This window comes from Sorex fumeus, unplaced genomic scaffold, assembly GCF_029834395.1.
Source record: "Sorex fumeus unplaced genomic scaffold, SorFum_2.1 ptg000010l, whole genome shotgun sequence".
In the NCBI taxonomy this organism is placed as follows: domain Eukaryota; kingdom Metazoa; phylum Chordata; class Mammalia; order Eulipotyphla; family Soricidae; genus Sorex; species Sorex fumeus.
Window position 1 is genome coordinate 2,998,152 of NW_026606067.1, and position 26,852 is coordinate 3,025,003.

Below are 26,852 nucleotides of genomic sequence, written 5' to 3' on the forward strand. Positions count from 1 at the left end.
CAGCAATCAGGAAGGAAGAGGCTCCTGGATGGTCAGGGTCATAGAATCCCGAGAGCAGGGTAGGGGGCAGCATCCTGGAGCCCCAGACCAGCCCTTACAGAGCCCCCTCATGGACCAGGTCCCTCCTAGCTATGGGATGCAAACACAAGTCCAAGAGCAGGAAATAAAGGCTTTGTCTGTGAGCACACGGTGTTCAAGGATGGGGTAAGGAGCTGGACAGGGATGAAGAAGGAACCAGGGCGCCTGATAGGCTGGAGGGCAGAGCTCTGGGTGTGAACCCACTTCTGCATGGTCCCCACGCAAAGTACTGAGCGCGGCTCCTGGGATGCAGCCCCCAAACCAAACAAAAAAAAGATAATAAAAGGTCAAATAGAGTTTTGGCTCAGATTTATAGCTAATGCATCTTTTCTTTTGAAGAGTCAGATCTTTCCACATATATAAACAACTCATAGGGCAATGTATGATCTCTCCCCCTTTCTGAAAAATTTTAATTATATGTGATAATTAATAATTAATTAACCCAACTTGAGTTTTTAATGAATTAATAGCCAGCCAAGACCCATACATGACTGCCAATCAGACATTTACTCAGCCTGGACTTAGTACTGGCAAACTAATACTAACACATAGCTGTGGCAAATAAGCTAAAGACCTTTTTTGTTATGAACTTTAGCCTCACTTGAGTGAGACAGATGTGCTCTCTCCAGACAAAGTATCCCAAGTACTTCAACCAATCTCAACTAACAGAAAATTGACACAGTAGGCTTAATGTGCAACAACAGCTTATTAAACTCTCAGACAAGGACTTACTGTTCCCATGGTGAGATACAACAATTTTCACAAATTTTCTTCTACACAAATAATTTTTTTATAATTCCATTAGCCATTTATTGGTAACAAGTAATATAAATTATTGTGGGCCTGCTACAGGGACATGCTTGAGGGATAGTGAGAAATGAAGACAACTGTAGAGGGAAGGGACAGTGATGGTGGGATAGGGGCTGGAATATTGAATGCCTGGCGACAAATCATCATGAACAACTTTGTAATCCACAGTGTTTAAAGTGGAAAAATTTTTATTTAAAAACTGTTTCAAGTGCTGAATATCTGGGGTATCACTCACTGCTTTGGGGTTGCACCCCAGCTTGTGAACATGGGCAAAGAGCCCAGCTTCTCAGATGTGTTCAGGTTGAGCATCACCCAGGGTTCATCCTAGCGACCTAGACATGAGAGCGTCTTAATAAATACCCGATTCGAGTTGGTTTAAAATTTGGAAACCAGAGAGATCTTTTTAAATCAGTAGAAAACTACATGTATCAGAAGATGCTTTAATAAAGTTCTGGTTCACCGTAACAATAGTGATTAAGGAGTTTGCTTTGCACATGGCTGACACGGATTATCTCCCTGGTACCCCATATCGTCTCCCAAGCACCACCAGGAATGATTCCTAAGCACAGAGACAGGAGTAAGCTCTGCTGGGTGTTGTCCAAAAACAAAACAAAACAAACAAAAAATTAGGGGCTGGAGTGACAGTACAGTGGGTAAGGCGTTTGCCTTGCGTGCAGCTGTCCCGGATTCAATCCGTGGCATCCCATATGGTTCCCCCAAGCACTTCCAGGTGTAATTCCTGAATGCAGAGCCAGGAGTAACCCCTGAGCATCACTGGGTATGACCCAAAAACCAAATAAATAAATAAATAAAACAAATTAAGTTCTAGTGCTAAGGAGGAAGGAGATAATGAATGAGGGGAGGGGTGGTTTGGGGGTTTACACACACTTTTATGGTAACTATAATGCTAATATAGGCAGTAGAAATCATAGCTGGATTCTGTTTAAAAAAGAACAGACCTGTCTGGCCTCACTCCATACAACAGTTTCTACAGCAATCCCAGATAAGCAACCCAGTACCATAGGATCTGTTGATGGGTACAAAAAATACAATCATTGCTTATTTTTCTTCCTTTTTGGGGGTGGGTAGGGTGGGTTATCATTCCTGTTTGGGGGTGGCCATGCTCAGGCTTACACTCAGGCTCTGCACTCAGGGATCACTACTGAGGAGCCATTATAGGTTGCTGGGGCAAACTTGGGCAAACACACAAGGCAAAAGCTTTACTTGCTATACTATCCCTCCAGCCCCTGATTGCTTCTTCTTATTTGTGTTTGGAACACTATAGCCAGCTCACGTTGACATGAAGAGGTCTCCAAATATCACTACAAACTCCCCAGATATAGTTTGAAAGTAAATTGGGCACTCAAGAAACACTTATCTTTAGCATCCTTGTTTTATTTGATCCGGAAGAGGGTCTCTTGGGTCACATCCTGTGGTATGAAAAGCTTACACTTAGGTCTGTGCTCAAGGATCAATCTTGGTGGTGGTTGAGGGACCCTGTTCAGTGTCAGGAAAGCACACACCTAAGCCAAGTCTCTGCACTATCTTGCTGACCCTGGTTTGATTTAGTTTAGTTTGGGGGCTGCACCTGGTAGTGCTCAGGGTCTACCCCCAACTCTGTGGTCAGGAGTTGCTCCTGGTAGTGTGCTCAGGGGGCCATATGATGACAGGAAATAGAACCAATTTCTGTTGCCGGGAAAGCAAGCACCTTACACCTTGTACGACCCATCCCTCTGGTCCCAGAAACCTCATTAATAATCCATAATCTTATAGCGTACAAACTTAGTAGTCTTCAGTGGTTCATCATATGATAGTTCTTTTTCCATTTATAAGTTTTAATTTTGCTACTTATTAAAGACTTTTTCTACGTGTTTATCATTATATTCATATGCATAGGCAATACAACTTTGAAGGGTGAAATTACGTCGGGAATGAATCTTTAGTAAAACATGTAATCATTTCCATCTAGTGTATTGCTTTCCTGGTTTTATTTCTTTAGAAAATTGGAAGCCAGGGCCCACATCGGCCTCTGTGTGGTAAGCTGCATTCTCTGGAGTACCAATTGCTCCTTTATGTTCAGTTTCTTCTTGTATTCATTTCCATCACTTGGGTATGCATCAAAGTACCCAGAGAAGAGCCATGTGAGGGCTGATAGTGGCCAGACCTTCTCTTTTGCCACAAGGAACCAGAATTTCACATTTTATGTTGGTGCTCTGAGAAAAAAAGGTCCCAAGTTTCCCCACAGATCTCCCACTTTGCACAATTCCCTACATTCATCCTTTTCCAACAGAGGTAACTGTACTGACTCTGAGAAGTGGTTGCCAGCTGGCATTACTCTGGAAACTGATCCTGGGCATCACTGCCGGGATTTGAGAGGGGTCTTGTGCCTAACAGGCTTTAATGCCTATTTTTCAGGGCTGGAGTGTGAAAGGGCTCCAGTCCAGGGCCTTCTGAAGGGCAATGGCGGCCCAAAAAGGGAACTGGAGCTGGGTCTGGCTTGCAGTCAAGTCCCCATGCCAGGCCTCAGCAGGCCTCCATGCCTTCATCCCCACCTGTAAAAGGAGGCTCAGAAGAAGAAAGGAAACAAAACTAGCTCTGAAATTACTACTCAACTTGCTGGGGAGGCTGTGGGGCAAAGGTGGGCACAGCACAAACCCCTGCCTGGGCCAGGACCAATAAGCCCATCATTGTCTCTGAAGGCTTTGACCTTCACTCATGTCACAGCAGCACGGGTCCTTGACAAACGGTGCCTCTGACCTCCAACCCCATCACAAAATGGGGAGAAGAAATAAACAGATGCTTCCTCAAAGAAGAAATACAATTGGCCAAAAGGCACATGAAAGAAATGCTCTACAGAGTCTTGAAGCTGCCCAGAATGTCACAGAACATCATCCCACACAAAACTGCAGCTCTTGCTCCTGTGATGGGGCGGGGGGGGGGGGGGGGGGTAAGGGGGGATGGGCGTGGCACACAGCAGACCACAATCTAACACTCAGTGTCTTCCTAGGAACAAATTACATAAAGTAAAAGGCTGGAAATAGATGGTTAAAATGTTCCACTGAAGAAGCTAGAATGAGAGCAACTAAATAATTGTAAAGAGCAGGTCTTACTGAAAAACAATAAAAATGAAAGGATAAGCAAACCAAACAGATTTTTTAACATATATATTTTAAATTTTCCATAGTAGGTTGTGAAACATTAGAAACATTCTACTAGACTGAAATAAGGCAAGCATGCTTGTTGTCATAGCTTCAAGTCAACACTATCTGGTCAGTAAAATAAGATAAAATAGAAAAAAAAAATCAGGAATCAGAGAGGAGGGGGGAGGGGAGAGGGAGAGAGAGATAGAGAGAGAGAGATAGAGAGAGAGAGAGAGAGTACCCAGGTACAATCTCTGAAACCACATATGGTCCCCCAAGTTCTGCTTGGAGTGACTCCTAAGCACTAAGATCCAGGAGTTAAGTCCTGAGACCAGCCTGGTATGACCCCCCCTCCAAAAAAAGAAAGATAGAAAGGAAAAAGAAAGAAAGAAAGAAAGAAAGAAAGAAAGAAAGATTAGAAAGCTGTCAATGTAGAAAAACCAAAACAAACAGAAAAGTCATTTCGAATAAGATGATTCTGTTTTTGTAAATATAAGTTCAACATAAAAATAGTTACCTGCATGCTTGTGCTATTCAGGGCCATCAGGGCTATGCACAGTGGTGCTTGGGATGGGATAGGAGCATGTGGTGTCAGGGGTCAAACTCATGTTAGGCAAATGCTTGACCACTTGAACTATCTCCCAGAACTTTAAAGGGGGCAGGTGGGAACGGAGGCCTTGGAAGCAGTTTTCAGGAATTCCAGGACTTGCTAGTGATGCTTGGCCAGCCAGGCCATTGGTTCAGCACAAAGGCCTAGAAGAGAATGTTACTTTGGTCCTGCTGTGCGGGGGATCCCTGAGTGCGCCCCAGTGGTACACAGGGGCCTCCAGGACCTTGTTGCTCAGGTTCCTTGTTGTTCAGGGACCATATGGTGCTGGGAATCAACTGTGGTTGAGCACATGCCATGCATGTACCTTAACCATTGTAGAATCTCTTGCTTCAGAACCCTCTTTTATATGTGAATGTGTAGTATATCATATTACATTTACCTAATTGCCAATAAAGTTGGACACCTCTTTAAAAAAACAAAAAAAAAAAAAAATAGTTACCTGCATACCAATCAATTAGAAAAAATATATTTTATAGTTTACATTCACAATAACAACAAACTCTATAAAGTACTTAAATTATTAACAAACAGAACCCTTGGGGAGAAAATAATAAAGCACTCCTGAAGTACACAGGAGGAAAAAAAAGATTCATGAACTATGTTCATGAATTTCATGGATTAAAAAGTGCTCAATTTTGTAAAGGAAACAATAACCTCACATTAATGTGCACACATAAATTATAAACAGAATCTTAACCAGGTTCTTTGTGGAATGATAGAAAGCCAATCCCTAATTTTGCACTAAAAATACAAAAAGAATTCAGTTTATTTTGAAAGTTCAGAGAGGGACTAATATATACACAGATCTATTTTTATATAGTGAAGGGTTTGGAGACACTCAGCCTTTGGGGCACTAGTCCCACTGCAGTACTTGGGGAAGCAGGCAGAGTCAGGGATCAAGCTCTTACTTTACAAATGCAAAGCAGGCAACTGAGCAGTCTCTGGTGGTCATGCATGTCTTAAGTAATTACAAAAGGTATTGTTGAGAGTCTGGAGATACAGCAAAGGGGGTAAGGCGCTGGCCTTGCATGAGGCCACCCCCAGTTCTCACTTCTGCAATGCATACAGTTCCCGGAGCACCACTGGTTACGCACCACCCCAATAAATAGAAAGGTTAAAAAGAAAAAGAAACGGGAGGCAAGAAGGCAGACTTGTAAGGGTGCATATCTCACCTGCATCCAACCAAGGGCATAATTCCTGGCACCACAAGGGCACCTGAGCCCTGAACCCCCCCCCCCCCCGCCGCCGCCCCGTTCTCTCCAACCAAGCACAGCCAGAGTGGCCCGAGTGAGCCCCACAGTGCCCCCAGCTGCAGCACATCCTCAGGCCTGAGCATTCAATTACCACCACCACCAGTTGGCTGAATATTGCCAGGAGTAGTCCCTAAGCTTCCTGGCCACCACTTGGGGGTGAGAAAAAGAAAATCAAGAAAGATAAGTTGTTCAGTTAGTACTGTTTTACTGGGGGGATGGGGGGTTGGGAGGGGTAGGGATATGCCAACTCTGTGGTGCTCAGGGGTTGTTCCTGGCTCTAGGCAGTGCCACAATTCAAACCAGGGTCATGATATGCAAGGCAACTGCCTTAACCCCATTCTATCGCCCTTACTGCTGAATGCTAGTTCCCAGTACTCCGACCAGGAATGCAATACGGGACAGCCATTTTGGAGAGTAATTTGGCAATTTCAACAATCAAAAAGTAACACATAGGGGGTATGGTGCTGCCAGCAGGTCAATCTGTACCTGTGAGGCGAGTGCATCAGCAGCCTGATAGCGCCTTCAGACTTCCAGATACCCCAAAATTGCTGCTGTGCCTTTGGCCAGACCCCAAAAACTTGGGGCAAAGTTTACCAAGAAAGCAAATGGTCAAAAGTTAGGTACGTGGGAAGTACACCCACAAACCACCTCCGGCTCAGCTATATAATTGGAGGCATGGCCTCTCTGGTTCCTGATTGAACTGCTTAATGGCCATGACCCCAGAGACTCGGAAAAAAATCTCAAAACCCAGCAGCTTTTGGCAGAAATGCGTCCAGTCCCTGCAGTAGGTTACCGGTACTGGGCCAACCCAGGTGGGAGTAGGGGGTGGAGCTGGTCCTGTCCTCCCCCCCCCCCCCCCAACGAGACCCCCAAGGCATTGCCCTCGAATGGCCTCTCTGGCTCCTGATCAAGCTGCTTAACGGTCATGATCCCAGAGACTCAGAAACAAATCTCGAAACCCAGTGGCTTTTGGCAGAAATGCGTCCGGACCCCACAGTAGGTTACTGTCGCCAGGTCACCCCACGGGGGAAAGGGTGTTGTCACTCCGCCTGCTCCCCCTTGGCGGCTCAGTGGCCGTAATCCTCCAGAGGCCATTGGACAGTCAAGCTTGGGCCCTCAGTGACGAAACTTGTTGGGCCTCACGGGATGGGGTGAAGCCGGTTCTGTCCTTTCCGTCCCAACGAGACCCCAAGTCATCGCCCACAAACGGCCTCTCTGGCTCCTGATCAAGCTGCTCAACGGCCATGATCCCAGAGATTCAGAAGCAAATCTTGAAACCCTGCAGCTTTTGGCAGAAATGTGTCCGGACCCTGCAGTAGGTTACTGTTGTCGGGCCACCCCAGGGGGGAAAGGGTGCTGTCCCTCTGCCTGCTCCCCCTTGGTGGCTCGGTGGCCGCCATCCTCCAGAGGCCATTGTACAGTCAGGCTTAGGCCCGCAGTGATGAGGCATGTTGGGCCTCATGGGATGGGGGTGGAGCCGGTCCTGTCCTCCCCACCCCAACGAGACCCCAAGTCATTGCCCACGGAGCCTTTCTGGCTCCTGATCAAGCTGCTTAACGACCATGATCCCAGAAACTCAGGAGCAAATCTCGGAACCCAGCAGGTTTTTTCAGAAATCCCTCCAGATTTAAGTGTTAAAATTTTGAAATTTCAAAATCGCGCGGCCACTACAGCAGCCATGTGACATCATATGTTATTCGTAACTAGCAATAGAAAACAAATTGCCTACTATTGCCTTTTCAGCAGATCTGAGTGTTGGGGTAAAATCTCAAATAATAATGTTGGGTCTGGTATCAAAATATTGAATGTGATCAAATTAGAGACAGAGTAATGTGGAAATCATCTGTCCCACGGGTGGGGGGAGGGTGTGGGATGGGGGTATACTGGGGTTGTTGGGGGTGGAAAATGGGCACTGGTGAAGGTATGGGTGTTTCATTGTATGACCGAGACTTAGACATGAAAGCTTTGTAACTGCTCTCACGGTGATTCAATAAATAAAATTATAAAAAATGAAAAAAAAGTAACACATGTGCTCTCTTGGCATTGCTTGTAATAAATATCCATCAGCTGCTGAGTGGACCATTGATGTGGGCTACATTAAATAATGAAATACTATGGATCAATGAAAATAATGATATGGCTCTGAATTTAAGGATTCCAGAGCTACATGAATCAAAATATAAATCTGGAAAACATGGAGCCAAAAGGCCAAGTTAAGATGTTTTGAATCTTAGCAGTCTTATTCTTTGGTAAGATGTTTCTGTAGTTACCTCTTTGAGAAAGGAAGTTCCTTGAAGTTATAATTAGTAATAATACTGTTACAGTATTCATGAACCCCAATCCCTTTTGATATGGGTTATCTTGGAAAAATGCCAGCACATGTGGTTTTCCAATTTGTCCTATAATTTTGTGTGGCAAGCAATAACAATACCTTTTTTTTTTCATTTTTTGGAACCACACCCAGTGGTGCTGGGAGCCACTCCAGCAGTGCTCAGGGGGCACAGGGGTGCCAGGTTAGAACCTGGGGCTTCAACACACAAAGCAAACACTCCTGGCAACTTTATTTAATTTTTAAAAGAAATTGCTAATTACTGCAATACTATCAGAAACATGCTCAATGGTATGAGAGAGAGAGTACAGAGGTTAGATGCTTGCCTTGTATGTGGTGGCTCTGGTTGATTCTTAGCACCATATACGGTTTCCTAAGCACTGCCAGGAGTATCCGGAGAACAGGGTCAGAAGTCAGCCCAGAGCATTACCAGCTGTGCCCAACTCTCATCCAAGACTATGATGAGCATTTATTTTGATACTCTTAAAATAATTTAAAAACTGCACAAATTCATCTTCCAATTTCCATTTCCTATTCTGTCAAAATAAGTCCAGTCCCTTGAGTTGGAAGTTCGCAATATTAGGAAAGGGGGTATCTCCAAATAGTACAAGCTAAGAATGTTCGATTAATGATTAGATTCTCTTCACTGTAAAGATTTGTGAGCCAGACAGATGGTACAGTAATGAAGGCACTTACCTTGTACACAACTAAACCTGGTTTTATCTCTGGTGCCCTAGATGACCCTCTGAGCTCTGCCAAGAGTGATTCCTGAACAAAGAGCCTGCAGTCTGCCCTGAGCAGTGCCAGGTGTGACCCAATCCTATGTCTTCCCCCTCTCACACAAGAAAAAGAAGCTGAAGCTCCTGATGGACTCACAGCATCGTCTTTGAGAAGACCCTGGCCAACATCACCCAAGCCTTCCCCACGCCCCTACCACTCTGCTTCTGACTGGTAGAGTCCAGAAGTTGGGGTTACAACATGCCTTATTATGTGGGCTATGAAAATAATTTTATTGGTTTGTTTGCTTGGGGAGGGGCCAGACAAGAATTCAGTCCCACATTCTGCAGTGTTTGGGGACTACTCCTGACTCTGTGCTCAAGAGTGATTCTTGGTAGTGTTCAGAGGACTCTCTGCAGTGCTGGGGACTGAACCAGCATTAGGTGCTTGCAAGATGAATGACTTAACTACACTATCTCTGCAGTCCTGGAAATAAATTTAAACATGCACGAATTCATGTTTTTATCTCCATTATCTCCATTCATTCTTTCTCTTCTCTTAGTCCTTTGAATTTGAAGCTATTAGCAATATTAAGGAGGGAAACTGCTAATAGCTACATAATTTTCCATAATAATAGGGGCCAAAGAAATAGTATAGCCGGTCTTACATGCAGCCAACCTGGGTTTGATCCCCAGCATCACATATGGTTCTCCACGTCTGCCAGGAGTGATCCCTAAGTGCAGAGCCAGGAGTAAGCCCTGAACACCATAAGGTGTGGCCTCACCCCCCCCCACTCTGACCCCCTGATTGCTCATAATAATTGCCATTCACAGAGCAACATGACACTTTGCTCAAAATTCATTACTAACCATTTTCTCTAATGGTTTTAGTTCTAAAACTCCAATTCCCTTTAAAGGAGTAAACTGTCCGGATTTAGTTTCTAACAGAAACTGTTTTCCTAAGCTAATGTTTCCATGTTGTATGTCTGAAGCTTTCACTTCTGTCTAATTGATTTGCTAGAATCTCATTTGATTGAGGCTAAGTCAATAAATTTGAAAGAAGGATTTACAACCTTTTAAGTAGAGCATGTTTAGGGTTCCTGAGAATTGGAGGGAAAGTTGACTTTCCCGGCATATACAGCCTGCAGGAAGCGGGCAAGGCCCTGACACCCCACCTGATCATCTGGAAAGACCACATATTTATTATTTGACTTTGGTCTGATTTGGAAATTTGTGATAGAGGAAAAAAAGTGGCTGGGGGCAGTATTTCTATAAAGGCTGAATTAATTAATCCATATCTGTACTCTCTTCCTGGGGGTGGAATCCAAATCCTGACTCTTCCCTGGCTGTGTAACAAGTGACCTCACCTCTATTCACCTCGTTTCTTCTCTGGGAAGGAAAAATGTTAGACAGAGCAGTGTGAAAAAGTCTAAGATTGGGTGTCCAGGTCAAAATTGCAGGTAACTGAGGCTGGGGAGATAGTACAGTGGGGAGCGCGTTTCCCTTGCACGCAGCCGATCCAGGTTCGATTCCCAGCATCTCATATGGTCCCCCAAGCACTGCCAGGAGTAATTCCTGAGTGCATGATTCAGGAGTAACCCCTGTGCATCGCCAGGTGTGACCCAAAAATAAGAAAAAAAAACCTGCAGGTAATTTAAGATGCCGCAGGATTAAACTGTGTCTGTATCTGGGATCCTGCAGACGGAGCCAGCTCTGCTCTGGCCAAGCTCTGGCCCTGCCTCTGATCTGGCTGACTGAGGTTCCTTGAGGGCTGAAAAGATCTTTTCATGGTGCAAAGAAGACTAGGGAGCATGTGTGTGCCTGGGGCTTCGTGTCAGAGCATGTGCCTCCCATGCGTGAGAGCTGTGAGTTTGTTCCGAGGTGCTCCTTCACATACAAACTGTGACCTGGACAGTACTGCCCTCTGTGGCCTGTACACTTTCCTCAGGGGTCTGGAGCCCACATGATGTCCAGGTACCACAACCAAGTGCCCAGGTCGGAACAAAACAACAACAAAGCAAAGAGAAAGAATGGGACGTGGTGGGAAGGGGGAGGCTAGCAGGAGTGGAGAGAGAATAGGAACAGAGAAGGTGAGCGTGTAGAAGAAGCTGAGATGGGCCATGCTGAGAGGGTGGGTTGAGTTCTTTACTCTTCCTGGCTGTACTGCGGCTTCTTGGGGCAAGTGCAGTTCTGTAGCCAATGGTGAGATCTTCTTCCCTTTGCCTAGAGTCCGTGATGCCAGCACAGACAAGAGTTTCACAGCAGTTGCTACTCAGTACATTTTGTGAAACTGAATGATTCAAAAATACAAGGGAGATACTAGAGGGATAGTTCAGTGGGTAGGGGCACTTGCCTTGCAACCAACTCACCCAGGTTTGATCCCCTGCACCACTGATGGTTCCCCAAGTCCTGCCAGGAATGATCACTGGGCACAGAGCCAGGAGTAAGCCCCACTCACTGCTGAATGTAACCCAAACATAAAACACAAAACAAAGAAATAAAATGATCAAAGGTCTTTAACGTTTAATTATATTTTTATTTCTGGCTTGATATTAGTCTGTTTAAAAGTTAACATTTTAAAACTCGTCTTGAGGCTGGAGTGATAGTTCAGAGAGTAGGGCATTTGCTTTGCATGCAGCCGACCCTGTTTTGATTCCTGGCATCCCATATGGTCCCCTGAGCACTTCCAGAAGTGATTCCTGAATGCAGAGCCAGGAATAACCAGTGACCATTGCCAGGTGTGACCCCCCTCCCCCCAAAAAACACAAAAAAACAAAAACAAAAAACAACCTGTCTTTTGCTTTTGGGTCTTGGGCTCACAACTGAGGACTACACTATAGCTCAGGGAACGATACTCAAACCCAAAGTTCCTGCATGCGAAGAACATGCTCTATCTTGGAGCTATCTATCAGTGCTGGAACTGAACCTGTTAGCCAAATACAGCCAGAACTCAAGAGTCCAGAGCTCAAGACAGGATTTCATCTATAAACTAGAAAGCAGGTTTAATGCTTGATCAGGTCAAGGAGATAGTGCAAAGGGCTAGATCACAGAAGTCTGGGTTCCAGCACTGCACGGTCCCCCAAGAACTGCCGACTCCCTGAGCACTACTGGCTGTGGTGTAGCCTACTCTCACCCCCAAAGGAAAAACAATGATCAAATGGAGTTACATGTACGCTTCATTCTAGAAGGGACACAAAGCTCTGGAGGTCCCAGAGTTCAGCCAGAGGCATGACTGGACCAATCCCATTCCCAATGACACTTCTCTGCACCAGAATGGAGGCAGCCTGGATTCAGGACCATGGACACAACATGTAGCTTCGCTTCCTGTTCCTCGGTGGTGGTCCCATTTGCCAGACCAATATGTCACTGAAAAATGATCTCACTAAATAGCACTAGTTAGCAAAAATGACAATATTATTATTAACAATTTTTAAAAAAGAAATGATAAATATTTTTACCCATAAGCTCTGTAGAAATATGCCGAAATAAATACTATTTAGGCAATTATATTCTTGTGCCTGCAGATAACAAATGATAATCACTTCTTTCCAGGCTGTAAATACCTATTGATTAAGTTCAAACTGAGAACTCCAAAATGAATTATATCTGAACATTGCAAAACTGCTTTGCTCACTAAAAAAAAAAATAAAATCCACCCAACACCCATTATACTGCATTTAATTAAGACAAGCATCAACTTTATGTGCCATTATTTGCTTCTGCCAAATCTCTATGGTGTAAATATTGAACTGTGGCATCTCTTGAATGCTAATCAATCCTTTCTGAATTTCAAATGATTCCATAAATTTGAGAAGATGCCTCTTTGCCAGCATTCCCTCAGCTGCACCGGTACCAGCGAGGTGTTAGTATGAAGATATGCACAGTTATTTGACAAGCATTGACTGAGTCTTTTTCTAAATTAGAATATCATATAAGAAAAGGCAGAAACTGGGACGGAATGCTAATGGGAGGAAGAATACTGGGACAGAGCTCTGACTTCTCTGACTTCCTGAAGAACGATTTAGCAAAGGCACTGGGGGCTACAGAGGAGGGGAAAACATCAGACAGAACTTGGGGAAGTGGGTCAGTGATAGGATAAGTGTGTGGGTGTGTGTGCACATGTGTGTGTACTCAGATTTTGAGGCAGACAATCATAAAACAAATACTGTCATCAGCCTAAGTCACAAGCAATCTTCTATTGGGAGGACTGGTCTCCCTGCTTTAATGCCCCCCACCTCCCACTTCCTTTTTTATGCAGGCACTATGCAAGCCAACTTTGATGCCACACCGACCTGTGCACACAAGGTTTGCTGAGGTTTCCTGTTTGGAATTCTTACAGCAGTCTACTTTGCTCTCTAGGGTGGCTGGAGATTTGCTATATAGCAAGGGACACAATCACTGTCATCTGCTGATTCATAAAGTAAAGATTTTGCTTTAGGCACTGCAAACACAATTGAATGGCAATGATCAAATTTCCCTGTGGGATTTGGAAACCTCTTTTGTTAACTGGATTTTATGTTGACAAAAAAAAAAAAAAAAAGAAAGAAAAAAAGCTTCGCTCCCCTCTCCCCACATACACAGAAGCTGTAGCCTGGTAGAAAAATAACCCCCTTCAAACCCAGTAAGTGGCTGATCTCTGTGGGCCATCTGGGCAGAGGCCTCTCTCCTTTTCCCTCCTACAACCCCTGCCTTCTCCTGTATCACCAGGTGGCTCCAGGAGATGGGGGGAGGAGCAGAGGGAACACTGGGCTGGCACTGTGCCGCCAAACACATCCCTCCTGGGGGTGCCAAGCTTGGGCAGGGCAGGATGCAAGCATGCCAAGCAGCCTGACCCTGAATCAGGCAAACCTGCAATCCTTATTCTGCCTCTTTATGCCTCACCCTGACAATTCAATCCACAGAGATGGAGCTGCAGTGTGGACAGCCCACAGATGCCCTCCCGAGGCTACCAGCCTGGCCTTTGGCATGCAGGCAGGAATGCGCAGGGACTAGGGGCTGCTTCCCAACAAGTCTGTCCTATTGAGTAAAAGAGCAAAGAGGCCACCGGCTGCCGTGCACGGTGTCCCGGCTTGGGTCACAAACTGTACTTCAAGAAAGAGTGTTTTCATTTGTGGAATAGAAAACAACATAATATGAGACTGACACCCAAGGTTGGTAGACACAAGGGCCAGGACTATTGCTCCATAGCTGGAAGCCTGTCTCATGAGCTGGAGGAGAAGGCAGCTGGATAGAGAAGGGACCACTAATGATGGTTGGCGTGATCGGTCAGGATGAAAGATGTGTGCTGAAAGTAGATAAAGGACCAAACATGATAGCTTCTCAGTATCTATATCGCAAACCATAACGTCCAATGTAGAGAGAGAGTATGGGGGAAAATTGTCTGCCATGGAGGCAGGGGAGTTATAAGGGTCGGGTATACTGGGACACTGATGGTGGAGAATGTGCACTGGTAGAGGGATGGGTGCTTTGATCACTGTATGACTGTTACAAAGCCCATGAAAGCTTTGTAACTATCGCACTGTGATTCAGTTTTTGAAGGAGTGTTTGTTGCTTCTACCCATCCTGGTGGACTCTTGTGCAGGAGGGAGAGAAGGTCAACAGCAGCACTGCACATCTCAGGCCATCTACAAAGACTTCATTTTTAACGTGTGTGCATGTGTGTATGTGTGTGTGTTTCCACACCATGAGAGCCAGCTCCCTGTAGTATAAGAACTCCAGTCCTGCAAAGCCCATCTTCCTTCCTGCTTTTCTGCTTTGCCAACTGCTGGAGGGGGGAGCAGGGGTGGTTCTCCTGGAGCACCCAGGTCAGTTCTCCAGGTGGAAGCAGAAGAAATGATACGTCCAGGGGAAGACAAGATCACAGCCACTCCCATTCTACAAAAACCAGAGACAAGCATGTGCAGAGGTGATAGGATGAGCTGAGCCTAGAGACTCTGGTAGGCACTGCCCACTCAGCACTGGGGACTCGGCTGCTTTCCCCATGCCCTCGGCCACTGCCCAGAATCAAGAAACCACCTTTGTCCCCTCCAGAAAAGATCAGAATTCAAAGGAAGGCTTCCAGGGCAAGAGTGATAGTACAGCCTTGCATGTGGCCAACCCAGGTTTGATCCCCAACATCCCATATGGTCCCCCAAGCACCACCAGGAGTGATCCCTGAGCGCAGAGTCAGGAATAAGCCCTGACCAGAGCCAGGTGGAAACCCCCACCCCCCTACCCCAACACACACACACACACACACACACACACACACACACACACACACAAAGTCCAGTTTCCAAGGCAAGCATATCATTTCTCATCCTCGTGACGTGGAAAATTTATCAAGGAATTATTTTCAATTGAGAACAGTTTGTATTTTTAAAATACTGATTGATGCAGTCTGTGAAGAAGAAAGAGTGCTGGAGCAAAGAAAACATGGCCGAGTACTATGGAGGGTTAAGGCTAACCTGACAGAGAGATTGTCTTATTGAGTGTTTCCACCCGTGAAAAGGAAGGGAAAGGATCTCTCAGAACTCTTCCCTCTGCAGGGCAAAACAAGCCACTTCCCCCGGGAAGATCGCTGAGGTTTCACTGCCGGAAGGAAAACATTCCTGCCACTTCTTTCTCTGGCTCATGGGATTATATGCACAGGCAGGGTGAAGTTTCAAATACAAGCACTCCTCACTTTCTTGCACTTCACCTTCACGTGCCTTACAAATACAGTATTTTGTAAAAATGTTTAACAAGTGGAAGGGTGGTGGCAAAATGTAAGTCAATGAAAACCCAATTGTTTGGCATTTTAGCCAAAAACTATTTTTTAAGACAGAGCCTATTTTATTTATTTATTTGCTTTTTGGGTCACACCTAGCGATGCTCAGGGGTTACTTCTGGCTCATGCACTCAGGAATCACTCCTGGAGGTGCTTGGGGGACCATATGGGATACTGGGAATCGAACCTTTGTTGGCCATGTTGGCTGCACGCAAGGCAAACGCCCTACCCGCTGTGCTATCGCTCCAGCCCTAAGACAGAGCCTATTTTAGACAGTGGTGGAACATTTGAAAAACTACAGTATAACACAAACATCATGGGGAAACCAAAACAGCGTGAGTCCCATGATATCGGTTCTCTAGAACCAAACCCGCATTAATGCCAACGTGCATTCCATTCCACATGATTTTATTCGTATTTTATTTGGGGGTTTGTTCTGTTCTTAGGAATCATTTCTAGAGGGGCTAGGGACCACAGGGGGTGCCAGGGATCAAACCCAGGTCAGCTGCATGCAAGGCAAGTGCTATTGCTCTGTCCCTGATTTTATTTGTAAAGGAGCTTTTTAGTTTCTATCTTCCTTATGAGAATTCTCTTAATAACAAGCAAACTTACATCTTCGTTACATAAGTGTGAAAGATGCCAACTTTTCTAAATACATCCCTTTTTCAAGTCTCTCTTCAAAATCTGCATTTGTAATTTTTGTCTTTTAGGAGGCGATTACTTTTGGAGATGCCGGCAGTGAGGGAGGGAGGGACGTGGCTCTTGGACTCAAACCCAGCACCTTGCATGTGCAAGGCATTCTGTCTACTACTTGAACCACATCCTCAGTCCCTGCATTGTTTTCTTAAACTAGTTTCCCAGTTTACGTGACTTTTGTCATATCTGAAGGTTGAAGGAAGAGCATTCTTTTGTTCGTGAATACAATAAACTTTCATTAAAGCCCTTAATGTCTATAATATTAGACAGCAAGCCAGATCTGCCTGCTGGTCTGTTCATGGACATCAAGGGTTATTAGTTTGACAGAAAAATGAATACATTCAACTACAACTTCAGTGTCTGACTTTGGTGTTATTCTTGGATAGTTTCAAGTAACCACACAAATAAGGAGGAAAACAATACTTCCTTTGGCCCCCAAATAGCTAATTTTTCTCCTCTCAAATGAGAAGTTAGAAGTCTCTGGAGACCTCACGGTGCTCTCATGCATTTTCAGAACACTTTCCAAATCGTGGTTCAAGTCCTATCGGTGATGTTTCATTCTGGGACATTTTTGCAGTGGTCTGGATGATCACTTAGGTCAAAGGTGCTATGTGGAATGCCTGTAAGGCAAAGGATTTGGGAGCTCAAACTACACAAACTCTGACCCTAACCCAGGATGGAGCAAACCATCTTCAGTTTGAATTACATCCTTTGCACTCTGGGTGCTAAGCCATAGAGGGGGTTAGAGAGGCACCTGGGGACAGCTCATGCAGTTAATGCTTTTCCTGTTCAGGTACCCATTCCCTGGAGCAAACTCATGCCCTCTTCCCAGGGATGCTGGTTTCCACGCTGATGCATCATACCCGGGATGCGCCATGGTGTGAACAGAAGCCGTTCTGAATTGGAAACCTGGGCTGGAGAGACAGCAGAGGAGAGAGGAAGGCACCGCACTTGCATGTGGCTGCCCAGCAGGCCATGACCCTCCCTTTGAATCCCCAGCGCCATCTATGGTCCCCTGAGCACCACCAGGGGTCACTCATGAGCACAGAGTCAGAAAAGGCCCCTGACCACCGCTGGTTATGGCCCCCAAACCCAAATCAAACAAATAAAATTTGGAAATCTGGTGTGAAGCAAAAAGCACTACCGCGATGAATAAAGATGTTTTCTCTACTCTTTATACTGTTTGCAGAATTCAATCGATGTCAGTGTCTTTCCTCAACTACTCTTGTTTAGCATCAGCTGTGAGTGGATACATTTATAAACAGCTTTCCTCATAATCTAAGGCAACACAAATGAGAAAGAGAAATAGCTGAACACTGAGGCAGCCCCTATCTGTTAAGAGTTTTAAGGAAAACTAGTTTCAGGAAATAAACTGCACTGGGTTAATTGCCTTCTATTTCATTTCTCAAATGCTACTCTGTGGTCAAGATTCTGCTTTAATTTTAAAACTAAGTAGGTTTATTTTGCTTCTTTTTTTATTAATAGCATTTCCTAAGTTCATATCTGTACCAAGCGATGTTAGAAAAAAATCTGGAATGCAGAGAAAAATAAAAGTTCACCCCTCTCTAATTTCTAACACCAATTGGACTTGGTATGGACTACAGAAATCTACTGCCAAAAGCACTTGAAGAACAGATAAGAACCATGTAGGCATTTCAGTGAATTTAACCTAAACTTAGACTTAAGGTAAATATTAAGTTTTTTTTTTTTTTTTTTTTTTTTTTTTGCTTTTTGGGTCACACCCGGCGATGCTCAGGGGTTACTCCTCGCTCATGCACTCGGGAATTACTCCTGGCGGTGCTTGGGAGACCATATGGGATGCTGGGAATTGAACCCGGGTCGACCACGTTGGCTGCGTGCAAGGCAAATGCCCTACCCGCTGTGCTATCACTCCAGCCCCTAAGTTACTTTTTAATACCACAGAAGAAAATAACCAGGGCCAGAGAGATAATCCAGGGGTAAGGCACTTGTCTTGCATGCGTCCTGACCCAGGTTTGCTTCCTGGTACCACGCCTCAAGCACCACCAGAATTGATCCCTGAGCCCAGAACCAGGAGTAAGACCTGAGCAGGATGTGGCCCAAAATGGGGGGGGGGGGAGGGGAGGAGAGGTAAAGGGAGAAGGGGGAAAGGAGGGGAAAGGAGGAGGGGGAGGGGAGAGGAGAGATGAGAGAAGAGAGGAGGAGAGGAGGGAAAAGGATTTTGTTTCTTTCTCCCCCCCCCCGCCCCGTTTTTGGGTCACACCCGGCATTACACAGGGGTTACTCCTGGCTCATGCACTCAGGAACTGCACCTGGGCGTGCTCAGGGGATCATAGGGGATGCTGGGAATAGAACCTGGGTCAGCTGCATGCAAGACAAATACCCTACCCACTGTGCTAATCCTCCAGCCCCAGGGAAAAGATTTTCAATATAACTGAGAAGCACCTTCAAAAATCCAAGCTTGCCAAAGAAGAAAATAATTTGCCACCTACCAGGGCACTCATTACAAGAAATGTGATGCTTTTCTTGTGCTGGGATTAAACTAGAGCCAATCACTGAGTCTCTATAAGAAGAAAATCCCAAGGCGACAGCAACATCTTAGTTGGCATCTCCTGGGTACTTGTTGCTTTGAGCACTTAAGCCACACTGATATTTCTGATGGGCTTGAACACGCGACAGCTCTGTTCAGAGGCTGCATTTAAAGATCAGGACCAGCTGCCAATTCTGTATTTGTTTCCAGGAGACAGTGCATGGGAACGCTACCTATCATTGGCTCAGATGCCACAGTGAGACTGTGAGGATGACGACCTGTAGCTTCTCCTGTGGAATCTGTTCCTACCTTGGTAGCAGGCAACAAAGCTACTCTCACTGGTCACCGATTCCTTTAGGGGAGGTGGCAATGCAAACCAACAAATAAGCATTCAAATTTCATTCTGGCTATGCATGGACCATTAATTTTAACTGGTCACTTTAGGATATCTGTCTCCTCTTGATTATCAATGGGCTCAGATTGTGTTATTTCATAGACAACAAGGTCATTTAATTTATAGGCATCTCAAAACACTCCACAACTACAAGAGTGTGGTTCTGTGGATTCTAGACTACACACAGAGAAATATGCTGGGAAAGGAGGATTTTTTTTTGTTTTATGTTTTATTTGAGTGCTATACCCAGTAGTGCTCATGTATTACTCCTGGCTCTGTGCTCAGGGAAGAATATGTAGTGCCAGGGATTGAACTGGGGTCTGCTACAAGGCAACTACCTTAAACCCTAAGCTATCTGTCCAACTTCAAAGGGCGTGTTTTTCTTCCTCCTTTCATCCCTCCTTCCTCCCATCCTTCCTTCTTTCTTTCCTAGCTCACTCCAACCAGCCTAACCAAGTCAAGGTGACAATTTGAGGTGAAAAAGAAAAGCAGACAGCAGTCTGGGAATTTCAGTCAAGTGCACTTTTCATTTAAATGCCATCTTCAGTTTTCCAAGGAATCGAGTATCTGCTTGACAGTGACTTTTAGGAGAATCTGGCAGCTACCAGAAGTTCTTTGATTCAACCACTAGCCACAGCTTCTGTAGATTTGTCTCTTTCTGCAGAAGCATCTAGAAACCTGCAATTCATCGAAAACTCCTCCCTTTCAACTGGATCTCACGTGGTTTGCAACCCTTATCCCTTTTTCACTCCTGGATGAGTAAGGGGGGAGTAGAAAGGGGGACGGTGGCAGAGGATGGGGCACAGTATTAGGGTATGTGCTTTGTGCTTTGCATATTTCGGAACCTGGACCGGCGGCAACCAGCACTGTATTTAAACAGAATCCTCCTCTGAGCAGAGTTCCCAGTCTCTTCCCCTCATCCCTTTCATATCTCTGCCCCAAAGGCAAATCAATTCAATGTGCTATTTAAAAAAAAAACAAACAAACAAACCTGGTTCCTCGTTTTAATTCTTGCAAGATGAAGACGTGTGACCCACCCTTACTGACCATTCTTCTGCCCATTTTCTTGATGTAAGGTCTTCCACTACAACTGACTTCCTCTCCCACTTCCTTGACCATTTCCTAGAATCATTCTTACCCACTCACTTCCAGGGCCCTGGCCTCATTGCAGGAGCTCATGCCTTCACATTCCAGCACCTTCTTTTCAGATGAAAATGCCACCTTTGCCTGAGCTCACACTTGCTTCCTCTCCCCAAATCTATCTGGAAAACAATATGATCTCAGGATTCCCATGGCAAGGAGAAGCAGGCTGTGGGTGAAGGAAGGATCCCAAAGGGATCCCAAGGACCCAATAAATTTTGCCTCTCCCAAGGGTTACTTATCATTTCTATATGTGAAAAAGTTTCCCTTCATAAGTTAAAGGTAACCCAACGTTTATTTTTTTTTTAATTTGTGTCTTTCTATCCTTAAAATCAACTCTTGCCTAAAAAAAGAAATGAAAGTGAGGCTCTCTGTCAGTCTTTGTATAACAAAGGTATAATTTTTAAGGGATTTTCAAGGTAGGTTATTCACTGGTGCTGAGACTCCTGAAACAGTCAAGAGAAGAAGAGGGTGAGGTTCTCGTACAAATATGGCTCATAATTCAGGAAGGCAATCAATGAAGTTCAAAGGGCAAAAGCATTTAGAAAATTCTACTCCCCTTCCTAGAGCACAGAGCATAACAAATCTGAAAAATGATTGAGGAAAGTGATGAAAAGTAAACAAGCCTTTGAACAGACACCAATGCCCTCCAATGTAGTAGTTATTCAGCTCATTTAAAGCCCCACTTAAGTGAGATCACTCTCTTTAAATCTTTTATCACTAAGATGCTACACAATTTCGTACACATTTTTTATTTCCACACTTTTCAGATAATTGCTGATCAAATTTACTAGCCAAGAAGTCTATGATCTTACTAGAAACCAGAATTATGCACGAGATGATAGCAAGCAGCTCAATGCTCTCTTGCTCTTGATTTTCTAAAAGCCATTCTTGGGTCAAAGACATACAGGAATAAAGCTTTCCTATTTTTTGTGGCTAATACACAAACCACACAAGATTCAGTCCTGGCACTCTAAACCTTTGAACACTACTTCTATGAAATTCTGTTGTCCTTTTACATTTTCAGTAACATTTCTTCTTGCTCCATTTATCACATTTTCCAAATTAGGAAAACGTTCTTTTTATTTTCAATGTTGACTACATGTGAAAAATTAACTCTGGTTCTATTATTTCAAACTATTCTTTTATTAGCAACAGTTGTACAGCCCTGTCAAGAGGAATTTTAAAAGGAAAGCACCAAATTAGGAGAGCAGACACATCTGGTTTACTTTGCAGTTTGTTTTATTGTTTTATTTCTTAGGCTATGAATTCACAACTATCTTGTAACGCAAGTCTAAAGAAAAAACATATGTTGGTGAATCTGATTTCTGCCCTTTTTTCATTCAAGGAAAGTTGCCTTCCTCAGCTGTCTGCGAGTAAGTAATAAATGGACTTGGCAAAAAGTTTATTGAAGTTGGCTTTATTAAGCCAACAAAATACAGAAATCAAGTATGGGACAGGCAGAAAAATCTGTTCCTTTTAAGTCAATAAAAATCCATCTCCCTAATCCTTTTCTTATTCCAAGCAGTGGTGATTTTTCTCGACTGACTCACTGAGAACCTTGATTTAGCTAATCTGTCTTGCTTAGTTATCTTTCTTCTCCCAAGCTTTGTGAAGGAAGCATCCTTTCCCTGTGACAACCATCATCTTTTATACTTGCATAGCAGTGCACATGCTTTTAAAGATTTTTCTAGTTATTCTTCACAGGAAGTTGATAAGGAGGGTCTTAATTGTCAGTCATATTTTACAACCATAAAAGCAGTAGGAAAGCGGGCGCAAACAAAAGGCACATAAAGACAACCCACAGAAGAAGATGACATAAATTTGGTCCCGTATGTCTTCCCAAAGCCATGTCCTTTAAACCCTTGGCCTCAGCTTTTTTGGAATGTCTTCTTCCCCGCATTATGTTCAGTGTGAAGGCAATTCAGGACTGCAAGCAAATACTTTTCCACATCCCACCCTTGTCACTGAGGGATGATGAATCACGTAGAAACACATTCATGAACATGTATTCATGGTGGAAGACTTCTCTTCCTTTCCTTTTTCTTTGGGGTAGGGATGCTGGGACTCAAACCCAAGACATCATTTATGTGTGAGTGTGCTTGTTACCATTTATCCACATGCTTAGCCTACAAGGTCTCATGATTGGATAAAAGGACATTATCATGGGCAAATAAATTAAATTTTTAAAAAATGTCTAACTTCAAGACACTAGTAAGGAGTTCCACATTAGTTAGCACCTTGCAGTTGGGTGTAGTAAGAGAAAAGGATTCCTTACCTAAACTAAAGAGCACCAAGAATTTCAGACACACAAACTCTCGCTGATCAAACTGCAGGGAACGAAGCTTCGCCACTAACTCCTGTGCGTGACTCACAAGGTTGTTGAGGGTGGCCCCAGCTTGCGATGCGATGATGGCATAGTCCACCTGCAAGATAGAATTGACGTTTCAATGATGTGCAGAATCAGAGATGCAGGTCTTACTTGAGATACTTGAAGATTCATGGTTGAATGGGGTAGCAATAAAAGAGATGGAGATTTCCTTGGGGAGAGGGTTTGGGGCACAGTCTGTCCTAAACTGCACCATGATTATTCAGATAAACGAATACACTGTATACATTTAAAGGAAAATATTTTTATTACTTTTTAAAAAATTGAATCACGGTGAGATAGAGCATTATAAAGCTGTTCATGATGGAGTTTCAGTCATACAATGTTCCAATGCCCATCCCTCCACAAGTGTCTGCTTCCCAGCACCAATATCGCCAGTTTCTCCCCCACCATCCCCCAATTGCTCTGCACCCCAAGCTGCCTCTATAGCAGGCACCTCTTCTCTCTCTCTCTCTCTCTCTCTCTCTCTCTCTCTCTCTCTCATTTTGGGCATTATAGTTTGCAATACAGATATTGAAAATTTATCATGTATATTCCTTACCTGCTTTCAACACTCAATTCTTGTCCAGAGTGTTCATTTCCAACTAATGTTGCCATACTGGACCCTCCTATATGTTAACTATCCCCTGTGTAGGGAAATAATTTTGACTATCTAAAGTTTGTAGAAATCTTGATGGAAATATTCAGATGAAGGTGACAATTTTTTTTAATCAGGAAATTAGATCATTCCACAGGATTAAATTTTTAACTCTGGGGTATGAGCAATAGTACAGTGGGTAGGGCATGTGGCAGATTTCAGTCTGATCCTTTGCATCCCACATGGACCCCTGAGGACCACTAGGGGTGAATTCCGAGTGCAGAGCCAGGAGTAACCCCTGAGCATCACAGGGTGCGATCCCAAAACAAAACAAAACAAATTTAACTCTCACAAATACATTTGAAGAAAAATATATTATCTATCAATCTATCTATAATCTATAAAAAGGGAAGTCCAGGAGAATGCTCTATGTGGATGCCCTATTAACAAGGATGTGATGAAAATAAAGGTATATTTCTATTTGGGGGCTGGAGAGATAGTACAGAAAGCACACAACCAACCTGGATTCTATCCCTGGCACCCCATATGTTCTCCCAAACCTCACCAGGAGAGACTGCTGAGCACAGTCAGGAGTAAGCCCTGAACATCCCTCGATGACCCTCCAAAACAAAAAAGTATAAGATATATTTTTATTTTCAGTAAGAGACTATATTGTTTGATTATTCTGTTTGCTTTTGAGGGGGTGGACTTTGGGATCCAGTGGTGCTGGTGGCTATGGCCAGCTCAGTGCTCTCTCCCCATGGTGATGGAGGCAGAAAACAAGGCAGGGCTAGTGATTGAACCCAGGCCTCCAGCATGCCAAGCACATGCTCCCATCCTTGCACTTTGAGCCATCTCCCAGGCCCCAAGGGACTCTATTTTTATTTGTTTGTTTGGTAGGACACACAAGAGCACAGAAGTGGTGCTTAAGGCTTACTCTTGGCTCTGTACTCGGGGATCGCTCCTGGTGCTGTTCAGGGGATTGAACCCAGGTCGGCAGCATGCAAGGCAAGTGCTCTACCCACTACACTCTCACTCCAGCCCAGAGACTTCTCTTTTAAAGTCATCACTGGTGAACATGGTATGCTTATGAATGATGAGAAGAATCACATTTAGGTTCATCTTCAACTTGCTACTTTTCCCCAAAGGCACACAAACTCCTCATTCTCAATTCCTAAGTTTTCCTATGATCATGGATCCATTCCAAAGAGTACAATCGTCTTCACTTGGAAAAAAGAAAAACATCACAACACACTGGATTTAGATTATGCATGGGCACTGAAGCTCGATTTATAACAAGTTAAGATGTTGGGCAGCTGTCAACCGCAGTCCTGGCTTTCCGGCAGCGATTACACCGTAATGGGAAAGCCCAGTTGGTACCTGGCGCTCCATCCTCTCCTTACTGGCACGCGCTCAGGCAACCTGATCCTCTTTTAGGTGCATTTAATATTTGCAGCAGCAGCAAATCTGTCTGGGAGGCAAGTTCTCATCTGCCACTCACCCGAAGCAGACTGTATTAAATTTTTATATTTATTGACATTTCATTACCATAATTGACTGCACTTGCTACTCTAGGACAAGGCACGGGGCTGCCTCCTAAGCAGGAGAACTAGTCCCAGGAGTGGAATTTGCAATTAAAAACAAGGCAGAATGGATTTTTTTTTATTGTGTAAATATGATGAGTTGAATTTTCAGCTTTAACTAGAGAATACTGGAGTATACAGAAACCTTTTTCAAGAGTGAGAAAAATTATGAGTCAGTGGAAAGATGACCCCAAAGGTGTCAATCAGTTTCTACAGAGTCAACTACGCATGAAAAAGCCCCCACTAATGTGTACCAGGGAAGCTCTGGCAACGGGCAAGCCAGATATAACCTGCTCTGCCCAGCAGCTGGTACCTGCTATCTATATAAACAGTGAGTATCCTAAAAAATATCTGTAGTTTTGGAATGTGCAAGATGAAAGGCCAGTCTAGCCTTCCAAATCTGGAACTGGATGCAGAGTATAAGATGGAGAGCACTCTGGGCTGATCTATCCAGAAAAGTCAGACACTGCACCTGCTCTTACCCAACTTTCTACCCCAAGAAACTTCTTACTTACAAGCAATTCTTTATTTTGAGATGATAATAGGGAGACAGAGAACAAGAGAGAAACTTTCTACTTTTTGTTTTTGGGGGGTGGAGGTTCACACCCAGCGATGCTCAGGGGTTACTCCTGGGTCTGCACTCAGGAAATACTCCTAGCAGTGCTCAGGGAACTTTATAGGGTGCCAGCAATCAAACCCAGGTAGGGCAAATGCTCTAGCTGCTGTATGATCACTCTGGCCCAAGAGTCATTATGTTCTTGAAAAACTGCATCCAACTCTTATTCCAACCCTGCTACCAAATATGGTCCCCTGAATACCACCAGGAGTGCACCCTGAGCACAAACTCAGGATTTGGTCTCTGAGCACTTAGGCATGCTCCCTCTCGTCCCCCCACCCAATTAAACAATCAAAAACAACCTCCTAAAATCTTGTGCCTACCCTTACTCCAAGGGTAATCAGAGGCAAATGAAATAGATGAGGGAATGACAATAGGAAGGGCTGTGGCAGAGACCTGGACCATATGGGATAAGCCCTCTAAAGTCCCCATCCCAGGGCTGGAGAGATAGAACAGCCACTTACACGTGGCTGACCCAAGTTCCATCCCCATAACCGCATAAGGTCATATGAGCCCTGCCAGGAGTGGTCCCTGAGCACTGAGCCAGGAATAAATTCTGAGCACTGCAAGATTCAGCTCAAAAACAAACAAATGAAAAAATAGAATAAAGGAGCTGGAGAGATAGTTCAATGAGTAGGGCACTTGCCTTGAACAAGGTCAACTTGGGTTTGATCCCTGACATCCCATATGGTTCCCTGAGCAACGTCAGGAGTGATTCCTGAGTGCAGTAAGGAGTAACCTCTGAGCACCACTGGGTGTGGCCCAAATCTCCAAAACAAAGAAAAAAATTAAGCCTCTATGTCTTACTTAAGAACCCATATCTTAGAGCCCACTGTATCACTGTCATCCCATTCATCGATTTACTTGAGCGGGCACCAGTAATGTCTCCATTTGTCCCAGCCCTGAGATTTTAGCAGTCTTTCCTTACTTGTCTTTCCCTACAGCTGCCATATTAGAGGCTCTTTCAGGGTCAGGGGAATGAGCTGTTATTGTTAGTGTTTTGGGCATATCAAATGCGCCATGGGTAGCTTGCCAGGCTCTGCTGTGCATTAGATTAGGGCCTAAATCTTGAAAAACCAAGCATCGAAGGCTCTGCAGCTAGAGTCTGGTAAGTACACAGCAGCACTCTGACTTCAATTTACATGAATGTTTTGGGTGTTGGGCATGGAATTCCTTGGTACAATGCATGGTTTCTGTCTATGTGAGAAATCTGCCTTCAATCTGTAGCATTGGGAAGTTTTCTTACATGTGTGTAGTTCTAACA

General features: G+C 44.4%; 1 protein-coding gene across 3 annotated transcripts in view; it reads right to left on the bottom strand.

Annotated features, from left to right (window-relative positions):
• The window catches only part of NR5A2 (nuclear receptor subfamily 5 group A member 2), a 159,554-nt gene that overhangs the window by 31,441 nt on the left and 101,261 nt on the right, over nt 1-26,852 (bottom strand). For all 3 annotated transcript variants that reach the window (XM_056110852.1, XM_056110851.1, XM_056110850.1), the window contains one exon: nt 22,702-22,849. In XM_056110852.1, coding sequence (XP_055966827.1) covers nt 22,702-22,849 — 148 coding nt within the window. The remainder of the gene's footprint in view (nt 1-22,701; nt 22,850-26,852) is intronic.